Here is a 25895-nt window from a genome sequence, read left to right as displayed (position 1 = left end):
AGTGCAAATAAGTAATCACTTAATCTCTAATGTGCTTTGTTTATTACTATGCAACAATTACTATGCAACATATTCTTGAGCTTATTTTATTACTTTGGGAAACTATTGAAAACATTGCATATAAGAAGAAGGTTTCTACCTTTTATCTCCCTCATCATCTTATATCGTCTGATCCAGCAGCGGATTGGCACGCCTGGGACGCCGGGTTGGTCCGGATGTCCCCTCCATGGCTGCCGTCAGCTTAGTTCCGATCGCGGCAGCTAGGCCTGGCTCTCCCTGCTCTGCTACCGTGCTGCTGTCTGCGACTCTGCAGTGACATGCAGTGTTACGGCCGCCAATGCGCCTGTCAAACTTTGAGAGGTACCGGTGCTGGCAGCATCAGCTGGGAAGTGCGGCTCTCCTCTACAGTCCCTCCCCTTCCGCAGTGGCGGATCCTGATTGTCGCAGCACGGCTGGAGGGGAGACAGACAGAAGCCAGACACTAGGACACGGCGGCTTGCCAGAGCCCCGACGTTATGTTCTGCGCATGCGCGGCAACCATGATCACCTGCTTCTTGCACAGCAGGAAATACCAGCCGCACAGCAAATGACAGGACCCCACAGTGCCAGTGACATAAGAGCAGTGGCCGCCCACTGTACTTCCACAGGACAACATCTACATTATGCAGCTGCTTCACTCCTGCACAGAGCCCTGGCAGTAGCAGGATAGGACACCGGTGATGGGGGAAACAGCTACTTCTACATGAGTCCATCCAGGTCAGTGGCTAATAGTGGGGGAGCAGACAGGGAATGTACATTGTCACCCGGTGCATGACCCACTGTCCTGCCGTCCTGTGTATATGTCCCTTCTATCACACCGTCACCCCCGTACGCACGTTCCCTCCATCACCCCCGTACGCACGTTCCCTCCGTCACCCCCGTACGCACGTTCCCTCCGTCACCCCCGTACGCACGTTCCCTCCGTCACCCCTGTACGCACGTTCCCTCCGTCACCCCCGTACGCACGTTCCCTCCTTCACCCCCGTACGCACGTTCCCTCCGTCACCCCCGTACGCACGTTCCCTCAGTCACCCCATGTATGTGCGCCACTGTCACCCTGCATGACAAAAAAAGAGGGATGTGGTTCATGGGAATGGCATATCCCAAAAGACCACACCCCTTGTAGTGAAACCACACTGCTCTCCTGTCAGCACATGCGCCTATGGTACGTGCAAATATACCTAGAATTGGTCAACTCACCATTGCCCTGTCATGGTACTCCTCCTATCATTTTATTCTGGATCTGCCCCTTCTATCAACCCCCACCCCTGCCTTTCCGCTCCTCCTGGCTGCACCTGTAAATTGCCGCAGCCCTGCTGGAAGGAAATCAGACAGCCACCGGGCACTAGGACCCAGTGGCTTGCTGAAGTCCCAACCGGCGCTGCCTTCTTCCAATGGCAGTTAACTTCAGCCAGCCGGTACACACAAGATAAGACCCCGCGCAGCCAGGAAACACACTACAGTGGTGGCTGGCCAGGTCAGTGGCTAATGGGTTGAGGTGAAAATAATATGGGGGCTGTCCATACTGGATTTAGAGTGGGGGTGTATTGTCTCCATGTGTACTGTTTCAGTGATCGCGCCGAGCGAAAAAAAATCTGGGTGTGCACTGGCTCCTCCCCCTATGGCCCTCCTCCAAGCCTCTGTTAGATTTCTGTGCCCGACGAGAAGGGTGCACACTAGGGGCTCTCCTGAGCTTCTTAGTGAAAGTTTTAGTTTAGGTTTGTTATTTTCAGTGAGACCTGCTGGCAACAGGCTCACTGCATCGAGGGACTAAGGGGAGAAGAAGCGAACTCACCTGCGTGCAGAGTGGATTGGGCTTCTTGGCTACTGGACATTAGCTCCAGAGGGACGATCACAGGCCCAGCCTGGATGGGTCCCGGAGCCGCGCCGCCGGCCCCCTTACAGAGCCAGAAGAGCGAAGAGGTCCGGAAAAATCGGCGGCAGAAGACGTTCCTGTCTTCAATAAGGTAGCGCACAGCACTGCAGCTGTGCGCCATTGCTCTCAGCACACTTCATACTCCGGTCACTGAGGGTGCAGGGCGCTGGGGGGGGCGCCCTGAGACGCAATAAAACATGATAAAAATACCTTACATGGCAAAAAATACATCACATATAGCTCCTGGGCTATATGGATGCATTTAACCCCTGCCAGAATATACAGAAAAACGGGAGATAGGCTCCGCCCCCTTTTCGGCGGCCTTATCTCCTCAGCACACTGGCGCCATTTTCCCTCACAGCTCAGTTGGAGGGAAGCTCCCTGGCTCTTCCCTGCAGTCACTACACTACAGAAAGGGTTAAAAAAAGAGAGGGGGGCACTAATTAGGCGCAGTATTAAAACATACAGCAGCTATAAGGGGAAAAACACTTATATAAGGTTATCCCTGTGTATATATATATAGCGCTCTGGTGTGTGCTGGCATACTCTCCCTCTGTCTCCCCAAAGGGCTAGTGGGGTCCTGTCCTCTATCAGAGCATTCCCTGTGTGTGTGCTGTGTGTCGGTACGTTTGTGTCGACATGTATGAGGAGAAAAATGATGTGGAGACGGAGCAGAGTGTCTGTAACAGTGATGTCACCACCTAGGGGGTCGACACCTGAGTGGATGTACTGTTGAAAATTACGTGACAGTGTCAGCTCTGTATAAAAAAACAGTGGTTGACATGAGACAGCCGGCTACTCAGCTTGTGCCTGTCCAGACGTCTCATAGACCGTCAGGGGCTCTAAAGCGCCCGTTACCTCAGATGGCAGATACAGACGCCGACACGGATACTGACTCCTGTGTCGACGGTGAAGAGACAACCGTGATTTCCAGTAGGGCCACACGTTACATGATTGAGACAATGGAAAATGTTTTATACATTTCTGATAATACGAGTACCACCAAAAAGGGGTATTATGTTCGGTGAGGGAAAAACTACCTGTAGTTTTCCTGAATCTGAGAAATAAAATGAGGTGTGTGATGATGCGTGGGTTTCCCCCCGATAACAATTGATAATTTCTTAAAAAGTATTGGCTGTATACCCTTTCCCGCCAGAGGTTAGGGTGCGTTGGGAAACACCCCCTAGGGGGGATAAGGCGCTCACACGCTTGTAAGAACAAGGGCTCTACCCTCTCATGAGATGGCCGCCCTTAAGGATCCTGCTGATAGAAAGCAGGAGGGTATCCAAAAATGTATTCACACACATACTGGTGTTATACTGCGACCAGCAATCGCCTCAGCCTGGAGGTGCAGTGCTGGGTTGGCATGGTCGGATTCCCTGACTGGAAATATTGATATCCTAGATAAGGATAGTATATTATTGCCTATAGAGCATTTAAAAGATGCATTTCTATATATGCATGATGCACAGCGGAATATTTGCCGACTGGCATCAAGTATAAGTGCGTTGTCCAATTCTACCAGTAAAATGGTCAGGTGATGCGGATTCCAAACGGCATTTGGAAGTATTGCCTTTGAAAGGGGACATTTGGGGTCGGTCTTTTAGACCTGGTGGCCACGGCAACAACTGGGAAATCCACGTTTGTACCCCAGGTCGCCTCTCAAAATAAGACGCCGTATTATCAGGCGCAGTCCTTTGTTGGCAAGCGGACAAAAGGTTCCTCTTTTCTGCTCGTGACAGAGGGAGAGGAAAAAGGCTGAAGAGATTACCCAGTTCCCAGGAACAGAAACCCTTTCCCGCCTCTGCAAAGCCCTCAGTATGACGCTAGGGCCTTACAAGCTCAGGCACGGTGGGGGCCCGTTCTCAATGAATTTCAGTGCGCAGTGGGCTCACTCGCAAGTAGACCCCTGGATCCTTCAGGTAATATCTCAAGGGTACATATTGAAATTCGAGACGTCTCCCCCTCGCCGTTTCCAAAAGTCGGCTTTACCGACGTCTCCCTCTGACAGGGAGGCAGTTTTGGAAGCCATTCACAAGCTGTATTCCCAGCAGGTGATAATCAAGGTACCCCTCCTGCAACAGGGAAAGGGGTATTATTCCACACTATTGTGGTACCGAAGCCAGACGGCTCGGTGAGACCGATTCTAAATCTAAAATCTAAAATCTTTGAACACTTACATACAGAGGTTCAAATTCAAGATTGAGTCACTCAGAGCAGTGATTGCGAACCTGGAAGAAGGGGACTACATGATGTCTCGGGACATCAAGGATGCTTACCTTCATGTCAAAATTTACCCTTCTCACCAAGGGTACCTCAGGTTATGGTACAGAACTGTCACTATCAGTTCAGACGCTGCCGTAGAGATGGTCCACGGCACCCCGGGTCTTTACCAAGGTAATGGCCGAAATGATATCCCTTCGAAGGAAGGGAATTTTAGTTATCCCTTACTTGGACGATTCCCTGATAAGGGTAAGATCCAGGGAACAGTTGGAAGTCGGTGTAGCACTATCTCAGGTAGTGTTGCGGCAGCACAATTGGATTCTCAATATTCCAAAATCGCAGCTGGTTCCGACGACTTGTCTTCTGTTTCCTAGGGATGTTCCTGGACACAGTCCAGAAAAAAGGTGTTTCTCCCGGAAGAGAAAGCCAGGGAGTTATCCGAGCTAGTCAGGAACCTCCTAAAACCGAACCAAGTCTCAGTGCATCAATGCACAAGGGTTCTGGGTAAAAATGGTGGCTTCCTACGAAGCAATCCCATTCGTTAGATTCCACGCAAGAACTTTCCAGTGGAACCTACTGGACAAATGGTCTGGGTCGCATTTTCAGATGCATCAGCGGATAACCCTGTCACCAAGGACAAGGGTATCCATCCTGTGGTGGTTGCAGAGTGCTCATCTTCTAGAGGGCCGCAGATTCGGCATTCAGGACTGGGTCCTGGTGACCACGGATGCCAGCCTGCGAGGCTGGGGAGCAGTCACACAGGGAAGGAATATCCAGGGCTTAGGGTCAAGCCTGGATACGTCACTTCACATAAATATCCTGAAGCTAAGGGCCATTTACAATGCTCTAAGCTTAGCAAGACCTCTGCTTCAAGGTCAGCCGGTGTTGATCCAGTCGGACAACATCATGGCAGTCACCCACGTAAACAGACAGGGTGGCACAAGAAGCAGGAGGGCAATGGCAGAAGCTGCAGGGATTCTTCGCTGGGCGGAAAATCATGTGATAGCACTGTCAACAGTATTCATTCCGGGAGTGGACAACTGGGAAGCAGACTTCCTCAGCACGACCTCCACCCGGGAGAGTGGGGACTTCACCCAGAAGTCGTCCACATGATTAAAAAAACTCGACAGGTATTGCGCCAGGTCAAGAGACCCTCAGGCAATAGTTGTAGACGCTCTGGTAACACCGTGGGTGTACCAGTCAGTGTATGTGTTCCCTCCTCTGCCTCTCATACCCAAGGTACTGAGATTGATAAGATGGAGAGGAGAAAGCACTATATTCGTGGCTCCGGATTGGCCAAGAAGGACTTGGTAACCGGAACTTCAAGAGATGCTCACGGAGGATCCGTGGCCTCTACCTCTAAGAAGGGACCTGCTCCAGCAAGGACCCTGTCTGTTCCAAGACTTACCGCGGCTGCGTTTGACGGCATGCCGGTTGAACACCGGATCCTGAAGGAAAAAAGGCATTCCGGATGAAGTCATCCATATCCTGATCTAAAGCCAGGAAGGATGTAACCGCAAAAACATTATCACCGCAATTGGCGAAAATATGTTGCGTAGTGCGAGGCCAGTAAGGCCCGACGGAGGAAATTCAACTGGGTCGATTCCTACATTTCCTACAAACAGGAGTGTCTATGGGCCTGAAATTGGGGTCCATTAAGGTTCAGATTTCGGCCCTGTCAATTTTCTTCCAAAAAAGAACTAGCTTCAGTCCCTGAAGTTTAGACGTTTGTAAAAGGGGTACTGCATATACAGCCTCCTTTTGTGCCTCCAGTGGCAATTTGGGATCTCAATGTAGTTTGGGTTCCAAAAGTCACATTGGTTTGAACCACTTAAATCTGTGGAGTTAAAATATCTCACATGGAAAGTGGTCATGCTGTTGGCCCTGGCCTGGGCCAGGCGCGTGTCAGAATTGGCGGCTTTATCCTGCAAAAGCCCTTATCTGATTTTCCATTCGGACAGGGCGGAATTGAGGACTCGTCCTCAGTTTCTCCCTAAGGTGGTTCCAGCGTTTTCACCTGAACCAACCTATTGTGGTGCCTGCGGCTACTAGGGACTTGGAGGAATCCAAGTTGCTGGATGTTGTCAGGGTCCTGAAAATATGTTTCCAGGACGGCTGGAGTCAGGAAATCTGACTCGCTGTTTATCCTGTATGCACCCAACAAGCTGGGTGCTCCTGCTTCTAAGCAGACTATTGCTCGTTGGATTTGTAGTACAATTCAGCTTGCACATTCTGTGGCAGGCCTGCCACAGCTAAAATCTGTAAAAGCCCGTTCCACAAGGAAAGTGGGCTCATCTTGGGCGGCTGCCCGAGGGGTCTCGGCTTTACAACTTTGCCGAGCAGCTACTTGGTCAGGGGCAAACACGTTTGCTAAATTCTACAAATTTGATACCCTGGCTGAGGAGGACCTGCAGTTCTCTCATTCGGTGCTGCAGAGTCATCCGCACTCTCCCGCCCGTTTGGGAGCTTTGGTATAATCCCCATGGTCCTTACGGAGTCCCCAGCATCCACTTAGGACGTTAGAGAAAATAAGAATTTTCTTACCGATAATTCTATTTCTCATAGTCCGTAGTGGATGCTGGGCGCCCATCCCAAGTGCGGATTGTCTGCAATACTTGTACATAGTTATTGTTACAAAAATCGGGTTATTATTGTTGGGAGCCATCTTTTCAGAGGCTCCTCTGTTATCATACTGTTAACTGGGTTCAGATCACAAGTTATACGGTGTGATTGGTGTGGCTGGTATGAGTCTTACCCGGGATTCAAAATCCTTCCTTATTGTGTACGCTCGTCCGGGCACAGTATCCTAACTGAGGCTTGGAGGAGGGCCATAGGGGGAGGAGCCAGTGCACACCAGTTAGTCCTAAAGCTTTCTTTAGATGTGCCCAGTCTCCTGCGGAGCCGCTATTCCCCATGGTCCTTACGGAGTCCCCAGCATCCACTACGGACTATGAGAAATAGAATTATCGGTAAGTAAATTCTTATTTTCATTCCTGTATATAATCAGGCCTTCTGAGCAGTAATCCCGCCCACTTGACAGACTCCACCCCCTCAACAGACCCCACCCCTATTAGGGCTGCTTCCATAAATTTCCCGGTCTGGTTTTCGATCCCAATCCACCCCTGGTCTGATTTTCTTATTTCTCTTACGTCCTAGAGGATGCTGGGGACTCCGTAAGGACCATGGGGATAGACGGGCTCCGCAGGAGACATGGGCACTTTAAGAAAGACTTTAGGATTTGGGTGTGCACTGGCTCCTCCCTCTATGCCCCTCCTCCAGACCTCAGTTGATTACTGTGCCCAGAGGAGACTGGGTGCTTTTCAGAGCTCTCCTGAGTTTCTGACAGAAAGTATTTTGTTAGGTTTTTTTATTTTCATGGAGCCTGCTGGCAACAGACTCCCTGCATCGTGGGACTGAGGGGGAGAGAAGCAGACCTACTTCTGTGAGTTGAAAGGCTCTGCTTCTTAGGCTACTGGACACCATTAGCTCCAGAGGGATCGGTACGCAGGTCTCATCCTCGCCGTCCGTCCCGGAGCCGCGCCGCTGTCCTCCTCACAGAGCCTGAAGGTAGAAGCCACGTGAGTATGAGAAGTTAGAAGACATCAGAGGCGGCAGAAGACTTCACTGTTCTTCACTGAGGTAACGCACAGCACTGCAGCTGTGCACCATTGCTCCCATTCACCTCACATACTGTGTCACTGTTAAGGTGCAGGGCGCGTGGGGGGCGGGGGGGGGGGAGGGTTGGGGATGCCCTGGGCAGCAAATAAACCTCACCTGGCAAAGGATGGGTATATACAGCTGGCCACTGTATATACCTACGAGCCCCCGCCAAAGTTTTGTATTTTAGAGCGGGTCAGAAGCCCGCCGCCGAGGGGGCGGGGCTTCTCCCTCAGCACTCACCAGCGCCATTTTTTCTCCACAGCACCGCTAAGAGCAGGGGTGGGCAATTATTTCAGCTGAGGGGCCACTTGACATTTCCTGTCAGTATCCGAGGGCCACACACAAAATAGCAGCTCCCCCCACTTGCCAAAAATATAGGGACGTGGCTTCATGTGGAAGGAGTGTGGACAAAAAATAATACAGATTCGTATTAGGCTGCACAATAGTCTCCTTTATTCAAATTGCGCCACTTACACACATTACAGCAGGTAGAGCTTCCTTTTACACAGTACGGAAGGTACCCTTTTACACATTAACACTTTATTTAGGATAATTATTGCGCAGCAAGCAAATTATCCAGTGTCTTATGGCCCCTGGGGAAAGGTGTGACACAGTGATAGGACACGGGGAGTGTGACACAGTGACAGAACACGAGGGGTCACAGATAAGAGTCGGCACACACACAGTCCAGTCTCCGGGGGCAGCCAGCATCTTCGGGGAAGCTGGACATGCCCCCGAAGCGAAAGAGATAAGACCCACCAGGCCACGCCCCTTTCAAATTAAGCCGCACCCCCTTTTGGGCACCACACTTCTTGAGCGGGAGGGGGGGGGGGTGTAATTGTACCGAGTGCGCTCCAGGTGTCACCACACCCTGTGACGCCTCTGGGCGACACGGTGACAGAACACGGTGGGGTTGACAGTGACAGAACACCATGGGGGTGACACGGTGACAGAACACGGGGGGGGGGGGTGACACGGTGACAGAACACGGGGGGGTGACAGTGACAGAACACGGGGGGGGGGGTGACAGTGACAGAACACGGGGGGGTGACACGGTGACAGAACACGGGGGGTGACACGGTGACAGAACACGGGGGGTGACATGGTGACAGAACACGGGGGGTGTGACACTGTGACAGAACACGGGGGGGTGACACGGTGACAGAACATGGGGGGTGTGACACAGTGACAGAACACGGGGGGGGGTGACACGGTGACAGAACACAGGAGGGTTTGGTACAGCGAGAGCTAAAGATCTCTCCCCCCATCCTAAAAACAGTCTGACGTCAGTGTCCGCACACACAAATACACACACACACACTCTCACACATATATATATATATATATATATATATACACACACACACACACTTTCTCTCACTCACTTTTCCCATTAACTTACTGATCTGGCTGGCAGTGGCAGGAAGGATGGATCTGCAGCAGTCTGGCTCTTGTCCGTGTAGCTCCGCCCCCTGAGGTCCCGTGTAGCCCCGCCCCTTCACCGGCACGTAGCCCCGCCCCCTTTTCGGCTGAACACAGGCGTGGTCACTGGGGAGTCTGGAGGCGGGAGGAGGAGGCTGCTACAACGCAGCAGCAGCAGGGGAGAGAGGCGCCGCTGGCAGCTTGGAGGTACTGCAGTGCAGAGCAATGACAAGCAGCTCAGCTGGTCGGGCCGCTTGTCATTGCTTGCTGGTGGGAGGCAGTGGGCCGGGCAGGATCGGTTTGCGGGCCGCATCCGGCCCGCGAGCCGTATTTTGCCCACCCCTAGCTAAGAGGAAGCTCCCCGGACTCTCCCCTGCTTAGATCACGGTGACAAGAGGGTTATAAAGTAGAGGGGGGGGCACATAATTGGCGCATTGAGTATAAAAGCGCTATCTGGGTAAACATAAATATTGTGTTTTTGTCCTGGGTTATTATAGCGCTGGGTGTGTGCTGGCATACTCTCTCTCTGTCTCTCCTAAGGGCCTTGTGGGGGAACTGTCCTCAGATAAGAGGGTTCCCTGAGTGTGTGGTGTGTCAGTACGTGTGTGTCGACATGTCTGAGGTAGAAGGCTTTTCGAGGGAGGAGGAGGAGCAAATGAATGTGGTGTCGCCGTCGACGGCGCCGACACCTGACTGGATGGATATGTGGAATGTTTTAAGTGCCAATGTAAATTTATTGCACAAACGATTGGATAAAGCTGAAGCTAGGGAACAGTCAGGGAGTCAACCCATGCCTGTACCTATGTCGCAGGGACCTTCGGGGTCCCAAAAGCGCCCACTATCCCAAATAGTTGACACGGATACCGACACGGATTCTGACTCCAGTGTCGAATATGATGATGCAAAATTACAGCCAAAGGTGGCTAAATGTATTCGATATATGATTATTGCAATCAAAGATGTTTTGCATATCACAGAGTAACCCCCTGTCCCTGACACGCGGGAACACATGTATAAGGGAAAGAAAACTGAGATAACTTTCCCCCCTCACATGAGCTGAACGAGTTATGTGAGAAAGCTTGGGAATCTCCAGACAAGAAACTGCAGATTCCCAAAAGGATTCTTATGGCGTATCCTTTCCCGCCAACGGACAGGATATGGTGGGAATCATCCCCTAGGGTGGACAAAGCCTTGACACGCTTATCCAAAAAGGTGGCGCTGCCTTCCCAAGATACGGCTACCCTCAGGGATCCTGCTGATCGCAAGCGGGAGGTTACCCTGAAGTCCAATTATACACATTCAGGTACCTTACTCAGACCGGCTATTGCGTCGGCATGGGTGTGTAGTGCTGTAGCAGCATGGACAGATACCTTATCAGCGGAAATTGATACCCTGGATAAGGATACCATCCTATTGACCCTAGGACATATAAAAGATGCTGTCTTATATATGAGAGATGCACAAAGAGACATTGGTCTATTGGGTTCGAGAATCAACGCTGTGTCGATCTCGGCTAGAAGAGTCCTTTGGACCCGACAATGGACAGGTGATGCCGACTCAAAAAGGCATATGGAGGTTTTACCTTACAGGGGTGAGGAATTGTTTGGGGAAGGTCTCTCGGACCTGGTCTCCACTGCTACGGCAGGCAAATCTAATTTTTTACCTTATATTCCCTCACAACCTTAAAAAAACACTGCATTATCAAATGCAGTCCTTTCGATCAAATAGAAACAAGAAAGACCGTGGATCGTCCTTTCTTGCCAGAGGTGAGGGCAGAGGAAAAAGCTGCACAACACAGCTAGTTCCCAGGAACAAAAGTCCTCCCCTGCCTCTACAAAATCCACCGCATGACGCTGGGGCTCCACTAAGGGAGTCCGCCCCAGTGGGGGCACGTCTTCGAATTTTCAGCCACATCTGGGCCCACTCACAGGTGGATCCCTGGGCAATAGAAATTGTTTCCCTAGGTTACAAACTGGAATTCGAAGAGGTGCCTCCTCGCTGGTTTTTCAAATCGGCTCTGCCAACGTCTCCCCAAGAACGGGAGATAGTGTTAAATGCAATCGACAAATTGTATCTTCAACAGGTGGTGGTCAAGGTTCCCCCGCTTCAACAGGGCAGGGGATATTACTCAACCCTGTTTGTGGTCCCGAAACCGGACGGTTCGGTCAGACCCATTTTAAATTTAAAATCCCTGAACCTATACTTGAAAAGGCTCAAATTCAAGATGGAATCGCTCAGGGCGGTCATCGCCAGCCTGGAAGGGGGAGATTTTATGGTATCTCTGGACATAAAGGATGCATACCTTCATGTTCCCATATATCCACCTCATCAGGCGTACCTGAGATTTGCGGTACAGGATTGTCATTACCAATTTCAGACGTTGCCGTTTGGGCTTTCCACGGCCCCGAGAATTTTCACCAAGGTAATGGCGGAAATGATGGTGCTCCTGCGCAAGCAAGGTGTCACAATTATCCCGTACTTGGACGATCTCCTCATAAAAGCGAGATCAAGAGAACAATTACTGAACAGCGTGTCACTTTCACTGAAGGTGTTACAGCAACACAGCTGGATTCTCAATATCCCGAAGTCGCAGCTGGTTCCTACGACTCGGCCACCCTTCTTGGGCATGATTCTGGATACGGACCAGAAAAGGGTGTATCTGCCGATAGAAAAGGCTCAAGAACTCGTGACTTTGGTCAGGAACCTATTGAAACCAAAACAGATGTCAGTGCATCACTGCACACGAGTCCTGGGAAAGATGGTGGCATCTTACGAGGCCATTTCATTCGGCAGGTTCCATGCACGGATCTTCCAATGGGACCTACTGGACAAATGGTCCGGGTTGCATCTACAAATGCATTGGTTGATCACCCTGTCCCCCAGGGCCAGGGTGTCTCTCCTGTGGTGGCTGCAGAGTGCTCACCTTCTCGAGGGCCGCAGATTTGGCATTCAGGACGGGGTCCTAGTGACCAAGGACGCGAGCCTCCGAGGTTGGGGTGCAGTCACACAAGGAAGGAACTTCCAGGGTCTTTGGTCAAGTCAGGAGACTTGTCTTCACATCAACGTCCTGGAGCTAAGGGCCATATGCAACGCCCTTCGTCAAGCGGAGACTTTGCTTCGCGACTTACCAGTTCTGATCCAGTCAGACAAAATCACCGCAGTAGCTCATATAAACCGCCAGGGCGGCACAAGGAGCAGAGTGGCAATGGCGGAAGCCACAAGGATTCTGCGCTGGGCGGAAAACCATGTAAGCGCCCTATCAGCAGTGTTCACTCCGGGAGTGGACAACTGGGTAGCAGATTTCCCCAGCAGGCACGACCTGCATCCGGGAGAGTGGGGACTTCCAGCCAGTGGGGCCTGCCCCAGATAGACATGATGGCGTCCCGCCTAAACAAAAAACTGAAATGGTATTGCGCCAGGTCAAGAGACCCTCAGGCGGTACCGGTGGACGCACTAGTGACACCATGGGTATTCCACTCAGTATATGTGTTTCCTCCTCTTCCTCTCATCCCAAAGGTGTTGAGAATAATAAGAAAAGGAGGAGTTCGGACAATTCTCATTGTTCCAGATTGGCCACAAAGGGCCTGGTACCCGGAATTGCAGGAGATGCTCACAGAAGATCTGTGGCCTCTTCCTCTAAGACAGGACCTGTTGCAACAGGGGCCCTGTCTGTTCTAAGACTTACCGCGGCTGCGTTTGACGGCATGGCGGTTGAACGCCGGATCCTAGCGGAAAAGGGCATTCCGGATGAGGTCATTCCTACTCTGATGAAGGATGTGACAGCTAAACATTATCACCGTATATGGCGTAAATATGTTGCTTGGTGTGAGGCCAGGAATGCTCCTAGGGAAGAATTCCATCTGGGCCGTTTCCTTCACTTTCTACAAACTGGAGTGAATTTGGGCCTAAAATTAGGCTCCATTAAGGTTCAGATTTTGGCATTATCCATTTTCTTTCAAAAATAATTGGCTTCGCTTCCAGAAATACAAACTTTTGTAAAGGGAGTGCTTCATATTCAGCCTCCTTTTGTACCTCCGGTGGCGCCTTGGGACCTTAACGTGGTTTTGAGTTTTCTTAAGTCGCACTGGTTTGAACCACTTCAGACAGTAGAGTTAAAATATCTCACTTGGAAGGTGGTCAAGTTGTTGGCCTTAGCTTCGGCTAGGCAAGTGTCAGAATTGGCGGCTTTGTCTCACAAAAGCCCCTATCTAGTTTTCCATATGGATAGGGCGGAATTGCGGACCCGTACTCAATTCTTGCCTAAGGTGGTGTCATCCTTTCATATAAACCAACCTATTGTGGTGCCGGTGGCTACACGAGACTTGGAGGATTCCGAGTATCTGGATGTAGTCAGGGCTTTGAAAATTTACGTGGCCAGGACGGCCAAAGTCAGAAAAACTGAAGCGCTGTTTATTCTGTATGCAGCCAACAAGGTTGGCGCTCCTGCTTCAAAGCAGACTATTGCTCGCTGGATCTGTACCACGATTCAGCAGGCGCATACGACGGCTGGATTGCCGTTACCTAAATCAGTCAAGGCCTATTCCACTAGGAAAGTGGGCTCTTCTTGGGCGGCTGCCCGAGGGGTCTCGGCACTACAGCTGTGCCGAGCAGCTACTTGGTCAGGGACAAACACGCTTGCGGAATTCTACAAATTTGATACCCTGGCTGAGGAGGACCTCCTGTTTGCTCAATCGGTGCTGCAGAGTCATCCGCACTCTCCCGCCCGTTTGGGAGCTTTGGTATAATCCCCATGGTCCTTACGGAGTCCCCAGCATCCTCTAGGACGTAAGAGAAAATAAGATTTTAAACCTACCGGTAAATCTTTTTGTCGTAGTCCGTAGAGGATGCTGGGCGCCCGCCCCAAGTGCGGACTACTTCTGCAAGACTTGTATATAGTTTTGCTTACATAAGGGTTATGTTATGGTTGCTTTCAGTTTCCGACTGAAGCTATGTTGAATTTCATACTGTTAACTGGTTAGTTTATCACAGGTTATACGGTGTGATTGGTGTTGGCTGGTATGAATCTTGCCCTTGGTTTAACAAAAATCCTTTCCTTGTACTGTCCGTCTCCTCTGGGCACAGTTTCTCTAACTGAGGTCTGGAGGAGGGGCATAGAGGGAGGAGCCAGTGGACACCCAAATCCTAAAGTCTTTCTTAAAGTGCCCATGTCTCCTGCGGAGCCGGCTATCCCCATGTTCCTTACGGAGTCCCCAGCATCCTCTACGGACTACGAGAAAAAGATTTACCGGTAGGTTTAAAATCTTATTTTTCACCCCATTACTATTGGTTTTCATTTTTGTTCTGTGTGCATGATGTCAAGGCTTTGGAAGCTAGAAAACAGGATTTTAATACCTACCGGGAAATCCTTTTCTCCTAGTCCGTAGAGGATGCTGGGGTCCACTTCAGTACCATGGGATATAGACGGTTCCGCAGGAGCCATGGGCACTTTAAGACTTTTTCAGAGTGTGAACTGGCTCCTCCCTCTATGCCCCTCCTCCAGACCTCAGTATAGGAACTGTGCCCAGGGAGACGGACATTTCAAGAAAAGGATTTACTTTTAAGTTAATGGTGAGATTCATACCAGCTCACACTTCAACCAAACACATGCCAACGGGCATGAACATTACAGCAACCGTGCTGAAAACATTTTTAACAAATTAATAACTGCAGGTAAAGTACGCATTGGGCTGGGTGCCCAGCATCCTCTACGGATTAGGAAGATGCTGGGGTCCACTTCAGTACCATGGGGTTATACCAAAGCTCCAGTACGGGCGGGAGAGTGCCGGATGACCCTGCAGCACAGATTGACCAAACTGTAGGTCCTCATCGGCCAAGGTGTCAAACTTGTAAAACTTAGCAAACGTGTTTGTCCCTGACCAAGTAGCTGCTCGGTAAAGTTGTAATGCCGAGACCCCCCGGGCAGCTGCCCAGGATAAGCCCACCTTTCTAGTAGAATGGGCAGTCACCGAATTCGGTATCGGCAATCCTGCCGTTGAATGGGCGCGCTGAATCGTACCTTTGATCCAGCGCGCAATAGTCTGCTTAGAAGCAGGACTACCCAATCATGTTGGGAGCATACAGGACAAACAGAGCCTCTCTTTTCCATATCCGAGCTGTTCTTGCGACATAAATTCTCAAAGCCCTGACCACATCCAGAGACTTTGAAGCAGCGAAGGTGTCAGTAGCCACTGGCACCACAATAGGTTGGTTATTATGGAAAGAAGAAACCACCTTTGGAAGAAATTGCTGACGAGTTCTTAACTCAGCCCTATCTTCATGGAAAACCAAGTAAGGGCTCTTGTGAGACAATGTCCCTAACTCAGACACCCTCCTTGCGGATGCCAAGGTCAACAGCATGACCACTTTCCAAGTGAGAAACTTCAACTCTGTCTCCTGGAGAGGTTCAAACCAATCCGATTGAAGGAACTACAACACCACGTTAAGATCCCATGGTGCCACAGGAGGAACAAATGGAGGTTGGATGTGCAGAACCCCTTTCACGAATGTCTGAACTTCTGGAAGTGAGGCCAATTGTTTCTGAAAGAAAATGGACAAGACCGAAATCTGGACCTTAATTGAACCCAATCGTAGGCCCGCATCCACACCCGCCTGGAGAAAATGGAGAAAACGTCCTAACTGAAACTCTTCCGTTGGAGCCTTCTTGGTTTCACACCAAGACACATATTTTCTCCAAATACGGTGGTAATGTCTAGACGTTACTCCTTTCCTGGCCTGAATAAGAGTGGGAATGACTTCTTTGGGAATAGGATCTGGCACTCAACAGCCATGCCGTCAAACGTAGCCGCGGTAAGTCTTGATACACGCACGGCCCCTGCTGCAGCAGGTCCTCGCGAAGAGGAAGAGGCCGAGGATCTTCTAAGAGCAACTCCTGAAGATCTGGATACAAAGCCCTCCTTGGCCAGTCTGGGACAATGAGGATCGCTCGAACCCCTGTTCTTATGATCTTGAGAACTTTCGGAATGAGTGGAAGTGGAGGGAAGACATATACCGACCGAAACACCCACTGGGTCACTAGTGCATCCACTGCTATTGCTTGACCTGGAACAATATCTCTGAAGCTTCTTGTTGAGACGAGATGCCATCATGTCTACTTGAGGAACTCCCCAAAGACCTGTCACCTCTGCGAAGACTTCTTGGTGGAGGCCCCATTCTCCTGGATGGAGATCGTGTCTGCTGAGGAAGTCTGCTACCCAGTTGTCCACTCCTGGAATGAAAATTGGCGACAGAGCTCTTGTATGTCTTTCTGCCCAGAGGAGGATCTTTGACACCTTTGCCATTGCCGCTCTGCTTTTCGTTCCGCCCTGACGGTTTATGTACGCGACTGCTTTTACATTGTCCGACTGGATCTGTACAGGGTTGATCTTGAAGAAGATGCACCGCTTGTAGAAGGCCATTGTAAATGGCTCTCAACTCCAGAACATTTATGTTAAGACAAGTTTCTTGACTTGACCATCTTCCTTGGAAGCTCTAACTGCTCCCCAGCCTCGGAGACTTGCATCCGTGGTTACTAGGACCCAGTCCTTAATCCCGAACCTGCGTCCCTCTAGGAGGTGAGAACTGTGTAGCCACCACAGGAGCGAAATTCTGGCTTTGGATGACAGGATTATCCTCTGGTGCATATGTAGATGGGATCCGGACCACTTGTCCAATAGGTCCCACTGGAATACTCTGGCATGGAATCGGCCAAACTGTATGGCCTCGTAGGCCGCTACCATCTTCCCCAACACCCGAATGCATTGATGAATAGACACTGTTGTTGGTTTCAGAATTTTTTTGACCATTCTCTGGATTTCCAGAGCCTTTTCTACTGGAAGAAATACCCTCTGTACTTCTGTGTCCAGTATCATCCCCAGAAAGGACAATCTTGTCGTCTGTTCCAACTGTGACTTTGGAAAATTTATGATCCAACCGTGTTGTTGAAGTACTGTCAGGGAGAGTGCAATGTTCTGCACCAACCTTTCCCTGGATCTCGCTTTTATCAGGAGATCATCCAGGTAAGGAATTATATTGACTCCTTGCTGTCGACGGAGGACCATCATCTCCGCTATCACCTTGGTGAACACCCTAGGTGCCGTGGAGAGTCCGAACGGCAACGTCTGAAATTGGTAATGACAATTCTGTATTGCGAATCTCAGATAAGCTTGATGTGGAGGATAAATGGGAACATGTAAGTAGGCATCTTTTATGTTCACTGACACCATGAATTCCCCCTCCTCTAGACTGGAAATCACTGCCCTCAGAGATTCCATCTTGAACTTGAGTTTTTAGGTTTAGAATCGGTCTGACAGAGCCGTCCGGCTTCGGAACTACAAATAGGCTTGAATAAAACCCTTCTCCTTGTTGTAACAAGGGAACCAGGACAATGACTTGATCCTGACACAATTTTTGTATTGCTGCTGCTACCACTTCCCTGTCTGGGATAGAAGCTGGTAAGGTCGATTTGAAAAATCGGCATGGGGGAATGTCTTGAAACTCCAGTTTGTACCCGTGGGACACTATTTGTACGACCCACGGGTCCAGGCCAGATTGAACCCAGAAGTGACTGAAGAGTTTCAGACGTGCCCCCACCTGAGCGGACTCCCGCAAGGGTGCCCCAGCGTCATGCTGAAGATTTGGCAGAAGCAGAGGTTGATTTCTGCTCCTGTGATCCTGAAGACACTGTGGACTTTTTTCCTTTTCCCCTTCCTTTACCCGCAAAGAAAGGGGAACCTTTACCCTTTTTGTATTTATTGGGCCGAAAGGGCTGCATTTGAGAGTGAGATGTCTTTTTCGCCGTCGCAGAATGTCGACTTACCCGCGGTAGCCTCAGAAACTAAAGCATCCAGCCCATCTCCAAACATGGCCTCACCTTTGTACGGGAGAGCCTCCATATTCCTCTTGGAATCTGCGTCAGCATTCCATTGGTGAATCCACAACGCCCTCCGTGCTGAGATTGCCATGGTAGCGGCTCTTGATCCCAAGAAACCAATATCTTTCATGGCTTCTAGCATGTACGCAGCAGCGTCTTTGATATGACCTAACAGTAGGAGTATCTCGTCTCTATCTATTGTATCAATGTCTGATGACAGGTTTTCTAACCACTTTTCAATAGCACTACTCACCCACGCACAGGCAATGGTAGGCCTGAGTAGTGTCTCATTGGCCACATACATAGATTTCAACGTAGTCTCTAACTTGCGATCTGCCGGCTCCTTAAGTGAAGCCGTCCCAGGCGCAGGGAGAATCACCTTTTTTGTTAACCTTGACAGGGCACTGTCTAAAACAGGGGGTGACTCTCACCTTTTTCTGTCCTCTGCAGGGAAAGGATAAGCTACCTGAATTCTTTTGGGAACCTGAAATTTATTTTCAGGATTTGTCCAAACTCCCTCAAAGAGACTGCTTAGCTCATGAGATGGAGGAAAAGTTACATTAATTTTCTTTTCCTTACAAAAGTAAGCCTTCTCCTGTGGTAAAGGAGGGGCCTCCGTAACTTCTAACACCTCCTTAATAGAAACAATCATGTATTGAATGTTTTTTGCTAACTTTGGATCTATTCCCCTGGAATCACTAGTGTCGACACAGGAATCAGAGTCCGTGTCGGTATCAGTTTGTACTATTTGTGCAAATGACCTTTTATGTGAACCAGAGGGATCCCCTGTGGATGAAAAGACAGAACTATTAAAAATCACATCTTTGACAGATTTTCTCCAGTTTTCTGCATGAGACTCACTTATCCAATCTCTTACTGATATGATTCACACTATCACGTAATTCTTTCAACCATTCAGGCTCTTGGTGCAACGGCAGCGCCACCACATAACAACTCTGTGCCCCTAAAATGGCTCCCTCAGGGGAAGAGCTCCCTGCCTCAGACATGTCACACGTGCACAATCACACCAAAGACACTCCGGGGCTTATAGGGGACAGACCCACAGTAAAATCTGTCAGAGGGACACAGAAAGGAATTGCCAGTCCACAACTCAGCGCTTAAAGAAAAAATTCCTGTGACGCGTACTTTGTACACAGAGACTTTCCGCACTATATATATTGTCAATAATAGGTTAAAGTACCACAATATACACTTTCCCCCCCTTTTAGCACCCTGATACTTGATTCAGAAGTGGAGAGGAGGATCAGCGTTTCTTCCTCTGTTGTCTGCTGGAAGAAAATGGCGCTGAGCAGTGTGCTGGCTGCCTGAGGAAGAAGCCCCGCCCCCTGCAATGGCGCGTTTTTCCTCCGCTATTGAACTAGATATTTATACTGGCGGGGGTGTAGGACTGTGCCACAGCATCATATGCCACCTTTTGCCAGTGAGAGTAGGTTTCTTGCTGCCCAGGGTGCCCCCCCGTGCCCTGCACCCTGCTGTGCACTGTGTTATGGAGAGCATGTTCGCGCAGCGTTCCCGCTCGCTGCGCAGTACCTTAAGCCGTCACGATGACCGGAGATCCCTCTCTGCAGCCCTCCGGTAATACTACTCACCAGTCTTCTGACTTCTGGCTCTGTTAGGGGGGTGACGGCATACTGTGGGAGTGAGCGCATAGCCGCAGCTAGTGTTCAGTACCCTTCAGGTGCTAATGGTGTCCTGTCAGCAGAAGCAGAGCCATGAAACTCTTTAGGAAGTTGGTTCCTACTTCTTCCCCCTAAGTCCCACGAAGCAGGGAGACTGTTGCCAGCAGTCTCCCTGAAAATAAAAAACCTAACATAAAGTCTTTTAGTGAAACTCAGTAGTGCTCCACTAGAGTGCGACCAGTCTGCCTGGGCACATTTTCTAAACTGAGGTCTGGAGGAGGGGCATAGAGGGAGGAGCCAGTTCACACTCTGAAAAAGCCTTAAAGTGCCCATGGCTCCTGCGGAACCATCTATACCGCATGGTACTGAAGTGGACCCCAGCATCCTCTAGGACGTATGAGAAAATAAAGTAATGTATGTAATGGGTACTATGTTTAAGCATATCTCTTCCTATTGCACACTCTTCCCACATGTCTTCTGTTACATCTAACTATATCAGAACACACCCTTTTATATAAATACAACAATGAAGTCCCAGCACTTCCAAGCCACCAAGCTTAACCAATTTTTATATAATTATAATTGTAACGCTGCTCCCAATTTAGCAGTATTGTCCTGCCAATAGTATACAAGAAAAAAAAACATAATAAATAAGATCAATAGATCAATTTATCAAGAGAGCACTTTAGCAATTTATAATATCAATAAATTTCCATAAAAATTACACAGTTTAAATTACACACACGCACAGTAAAAAATTACATACAATATTACTTTGTAATGGCAATATAAAAACTATAGCTCCTATAATGAATAAGGAGTGGTTATAATCGCCATTTGTTTATAAATTCCTTAATTCAGCTGGATCCAATCCTTTTGCTGTACATAAAAGGGCTAATTGTTAAATGCTTGTAACAAAGAGTATTCCGTTTACGTCTCCTGTAGGGTACACCTGTTATTGACAAGTTGAATCCCTGGTGCTAATACCTGGGAAAGCGTTATAAGGTGGACAATGCTTATTGATTCTAGGAGCTATAGTTCTTTATTGCCATTACAGAGTAATATTGTATGTTATTTTTTACTGTGCGTGTGTGTATTTTAAACTGTTTAATTTTTATGGAAATGTATTGATATAATAAATTGCTAATGAGCTCTCTTGATAAATTGATCTATTGATCTTATTTATTATATTTTTTTCTTTTATAAAAATAACAGTATATAGATGTACTACGATCACTTTTACAGATGACCTATTTAAACCAGTGCCATGCAGTAAGTGCTATTTACTGAGACGGGCATCATTTTGTCCATGGGCGTTTATGCTGCCGACATCCTAAATGGAGTCTTCACCTGTATTGTAGCATAATACTGTGCACTTCACAAACATGATAAATACAGTATATACTAAATTGCCTTTCACTGTAATTGTGTGTCATTACTCACTGAATATAACTATTCCTATTGTTGTACATTTTGACACTTGTCCACATTACATTATCCAGTTTACTTCCAGGGTGGGATGTATCAAGTATCCCAAATACTTCCGTCCCTATTAGAATGGATTTTTTAGCTACCGGAACATCTCTTCCAATGTAAAGCTTCTTAGCGAAGTACTAGTAATCGGGTTTATGACTTGAGTCCCTCGGCCAGTAAATGTTCTAATATTTGTGCGGACCTTTAAAATACATATGGCAGTAATCCTCTGACAATTTCACATTTGAGAGGTTTTACTGCATTTATACTGACCCTTCTCTTATTTCATCTTTTACATTTATAAACTGTATTTTTTAAATGCTATTGCTGACCTTCTGTATTGTCGTGTGCTCCTCCCCCCCCCCCCCCCCCCCCCTTTCCCCTGATTTTCTAAGAGTATTTAAACTGCAACGTCCTTAGTCTACTCTAATCTTTTCCATAGTATTTCTCTGGATCCATTGTTCCCAACTCGCTGTTCCTGGGAAATGTTTGGTTATGTGAGCAGTTCTCTAAGGGCGAACGTCTCAGATGAGCTCTCCCCCTTGCACCTCTCTGCTTCTCTGAACAGCCTACCTTGCTCCTTGTCCTTCAGGCGGGAGGAGAGTGTCAGCATCATCCGTCTTATTGAACAGGTTGGTTAGCACAACTAGTGAAACTGAGCATTTGGACAGTGAGCTTGTACGTGGGCAGATCTGACTGCTTGACAATTGCGTGGGAGTGGTTGGTTCTAAGGTTAGTTTGCACAAACACGGGTGTTGTCAAATTGCAAGATCTGGATACTATGATCAGAGCCGGCCTTAAGCATAGGCAAACTAGGCAATTGCCTAGGGCATCTGGTATTCCTAGGGGCACAAGCAGCTTCTGCTGATTAAAATGATATGCAGCATGCCTATATTCTGTGTGCAGCATTTCGTATGCAGATACAGCCACAGTTGCACACAATGTATAGGCATGCTGCATATCATTTTAATCAGCAGAAGCTGCTTGTGCATCCTAGCCACATAGCAATGCAAATAAGATGCATTTTCATAAAAAATAGGCACCTGATGTTAGCAGAGCTGCCAGTTGACTCACGCCAAGAACTATATGTGTCATTATGTGTGTAAGGGCATTAATAATGTGTAACATATGTGTAAGGGGCACTATGTGTTTCATTATGTGTATAAGGGCATTAATAATGTGTGGCATATGTGTAAGGGAAATGATGTGTATAAGGGCATTAATAAGGGTTGGCATAATGTGTAAGGCGCACTATGTTTATAAGGACATTAATAATGTGTGTCATATGTGTAGGGGCATTACTGTGTGGTATTATGTGTATAAATGCATTACCAATGTGTGGCATTATGTGTATAAGGTGTTCTACTGTGTGGCGTAACGTATAGAAAGGGCACTACTGTGTGGTCTAATGTGAATAAAGAGCAATATGGTGTGGTGTAATGTGAATAAGGAGCAATATGGTGTGGTGTAATGAGAATAAAGAGCAATATGGTGTGGTGTAATGTGAATAAGGAGCAATTCAGTATGATGTTATGTGAATGAGGGGCACTACTGTGAGAAGTAACGTATATAAGGTTAATTGGTACTACTGTGTGATGTAATGTGAATAAGAGACACTATCATATGATAAATTGTGAATAAAGTTGCACTACTGTGAGGCATAAGTTGAATTGGGGGTACTATTGTGTGGCCATGCCCCTTGCCAGCAAAAACACATACCTTTTTGGGCTGTGCGCTGAATGTGCACACTGTTCTTATTTAAATTACAGGGGGTAGGAAAACAAAAAAATGACTGCTATGGGTGGGGGGTGATGGTGCTGGGAAAGGGGTGCAGGGTCAGAGGCGGAACTAGCGGTGGTGCTAGGGGGCACCAGCCAGAATCTTGCCTAGGGCATCATATTGGTTAGGGCCGGCCCTGACTATGATACTGTATGAGCACAATTAGTATGGTTTGTTAATTGCTGCACACCAAGAAAAATCAGTCTTCATCAGGCTGTTTTCCACAAGTCTCATGGTCATTACTAGCCCATACACACTGCAGATTATCAGCAGCTGTTTGTTAAACCTAATGGCAAGTGTCATTGTGCATGACAGGCACGTATACCAGAACAGTGGAATTGTGTGTATCGGAGTGAGGCTTTGGAGATTCTCTAAGTCAGGCATGTCTAAGTACTCTGCCACTGTCCTAGCATTTGTAGGCCCTGATTTACTCAGTTGTTTTGACACTCAAGCCTCTTATGTATGCTCTTTGGCCTATGCTTCTGTCTTTGACTTGACATACAGTATGCTTTGTTTGTGTATAGCCACTTTTTCTCTAACGTCCTAAGTGGATGCTGGGGACTCCGTAAGGACCATGGGGATTAGCGGCTCCGCAGGAGACTGGGCACAACTATAAAGAAAGCTTTTAGACTATTGGTGTGCACTGGCTCCTCCCACTAAGACCCTCCTCCAGACTTAAGTTAGATTATTGTGCCCGGCTGAGCTGGATGCACACTAGGGGCTCTCCTGAGCACCTAGAAAGAAAGTATATTTTAGGTTTTTTATTTTCAGTGAGATCTGCTGGCAACAGACTCACTGCAGCGAGGGACTAAGGGGAGAAGAAGCGAACCTACCTAACAGGTGGTAGTTTGGGCTTCTTAGGCTACTGGACACCATTAGCTCCAGAGGGATCGACCGCAGGACCCGATTTTGGTGTTCGTTCCCGGAGCCGCGCCGCCGTCCCCCTTACAGAGCCAGAAGCAACGAAGAGGTCCGGAAAATCGGCGGCAGAAGACTTCGGTCTTCACCAAGGTAGCGCACAGCACTGCACCTGTGCGCCATTGCTCCTCATGTACACCTCACACTTCGGTCACTGATGGGTGCAGGGCGCTGGGGGGGGCGCCCTGAGGGCAATAAATAACACCTTGGCTGGCAAATATACATCATATATAGTCCTAGAGGCTATATAGATGTAAAATTACCCCTGCCAGTATTACAGAAAAAGCGGGAGAAAGTCCGCCGAAAAGGGGGCGGGGCTTCTCCCTCAGCACACTGGCGCCATTTTTCCCTCACAGTTCCGCTGGAAGGAAGCTCCCTGGCTCTCCCCTGCAGTCTGAATACTACAGAAGGGTAAAAAAGAGAGGGGGGGCACTAAATTTAGGCGCAGTATAGATATTATATATACATAAGATATATAAAAAAGCAGCTATAGGGAAAACACTCATTGATAGTGGGATCCCAGTGTTATATAGCGCTCTGGTGTGTGCTGGCATACTCTCTCTCTGTCTCCCCAAAGGGCTTTGTGGGGTCCTGTCCTCTGTCAGAGCATTCCCTGTGTGTTTGTGGTGTGTCGGTACGGCTGTGTCGACATGTTTGATGAGGAGGCTTATGTGGAGGCGGAGCAGATGCCTGTAAATGTGATGTCACCCCCTGCGGGGCCGACACCTGAGTGGATGGTGCTGTGGAAGGAATTACGTGATAGTGTCGACTCCTTACATAAAAGGTTTGACGACATACCAAATGTGGGACAGCCGGCTTCTCAGCCTGTGTCTGCCCAGGCGTCTCAAAAGCCATCAGGGGCTCTAAAACGCCCGCTACCTCAGATGGTTAACACAGATGTCGACACGGATACTGACTCCAGTGTCGACGACGAGGAGACTACCCGGTACCACAAAAAAGGGTATAATGTTTGGAGAGAAAAAACTACCAGTAGCTTTTCCTCCATCTGAAGAGTTAAATGAAGTGTGTGAAGAAGCGTGGGCTTCCCCTGATAAAAAGCTGGTAATTTCAAAGAGGTTACTAATGGTGTACCCTTTCCCGCCAGAGGATAGGTCACGCTGGGAAACATCCCCTAGGGTGGATAAAGCGCTCACACGCTTGTCAAAGAAGGTGGCACTACCGTCTCCGGATACGGCCGCCCTGAAGGAATCTGCTGATAGAAAGCAGGAGGCTATCCTGAAGTCTATATATACACACACAGGTGTTATATTGAGACCGGCTATAGCTTCAGCCTGGATGTGCAGTGCTACTGCAGCGTGGTCAGATTCCCTGTCAGAAAATATAGATACCCTAGACAGGGACACTATTTTGCTAAACGTAGAGCATATAAAAGACGCACTTTTATACATGAGGGATGCACAGAGGGATATTTGCCGGCTGGCATCCAAAATTAGTGCAATGTCCATTTCTGCCAGGAGGGGGTTATGGACTCGGCAGTGGACAGGTGATGCAGATTCCAAACTACACATGGAAGTTCTGCCTTATAAGGGTGAGGAATTGTTCGGGGATGGTCTCTCGGACCTCGTTTCCACAGCAACAGCTGGGAAGTCTACATTTTTACCCCATGTTCCCTCACAACCAAAGAAAGCACCGTATTATCAGGTACAGTCCTTTCGGCCCAATAGGGGCAAGCGGGTTAAAGGCGCGTCCTTTCTGCCCAGAGGCAGAGGTAGAGGGAAAAAGCTGCAGCATACAGCCAGTTCCCAGGAGCAAAAGTCCTCCCCCGCTTCCTCTAAGTCCACAGCATGACGCTGGGGCTCCACAGGCGTAGCCAGGTACGGTGGGGGCCCGTCTCAAAAATTTCAGCAATCAGTGGGCTCGCTCACGGGTGGATCCCTGGATCCTTCAAGTAGTATCTCAGGGGTACAAACTGGAATTCGAGATGTCTCCCCCCCCCGCCGTTTCCTCAAATCTGCCTTGCCAACCACTCCCTCAG

General features: G+C 48.8%; 1 protein-coding gene across 4 annotated transcripts in view; it reads left to right on the top strand.

Moving 5' to 3' along the window:
* TMEM94 (transmembrane protein 94) overlaps positions 1-25895 on the top strand; it is a 182576-nt gene that overhangs the window by 135419 nt on the left and 21262 nt on the right. For all 4 annotated transcript variants that reach the window (XM_063960629.1, XM_063960630.1, XM_063960631.1 and 1 more), the window contains exon 24: positions 21645-21834. In XM_063960629.1, coding sequence (XP_063816699.1) covers positions 21645-21834 — 190 coding nt within the window. The remainder of the gene's footprint in view (positions 1-21644; positions 21835-25895) is intronic.

The sequence above is a fragment of the Pseudophryne corroboree genome, chromosome 3 (assembly GCF_028390025.1).
Source record: "Pseudophryne corroboree isolate aPseCor3 chromosome 3, aPseCor3.hap2, whole genome shotgun sequence".
Taxonomy (NCBI): domain Eukaryota; kingdom Metazoa; phylum Chordata; class Amphibia; order Anura; family Myobatrachidae; genus Pseudophryne; species Pseudophryne corroboree.
The sequence above is the reverse complement of the archived record's forward strand: the minus strand, read 5'-3'. Positions and strand labels throughout refer to the sequence as shown.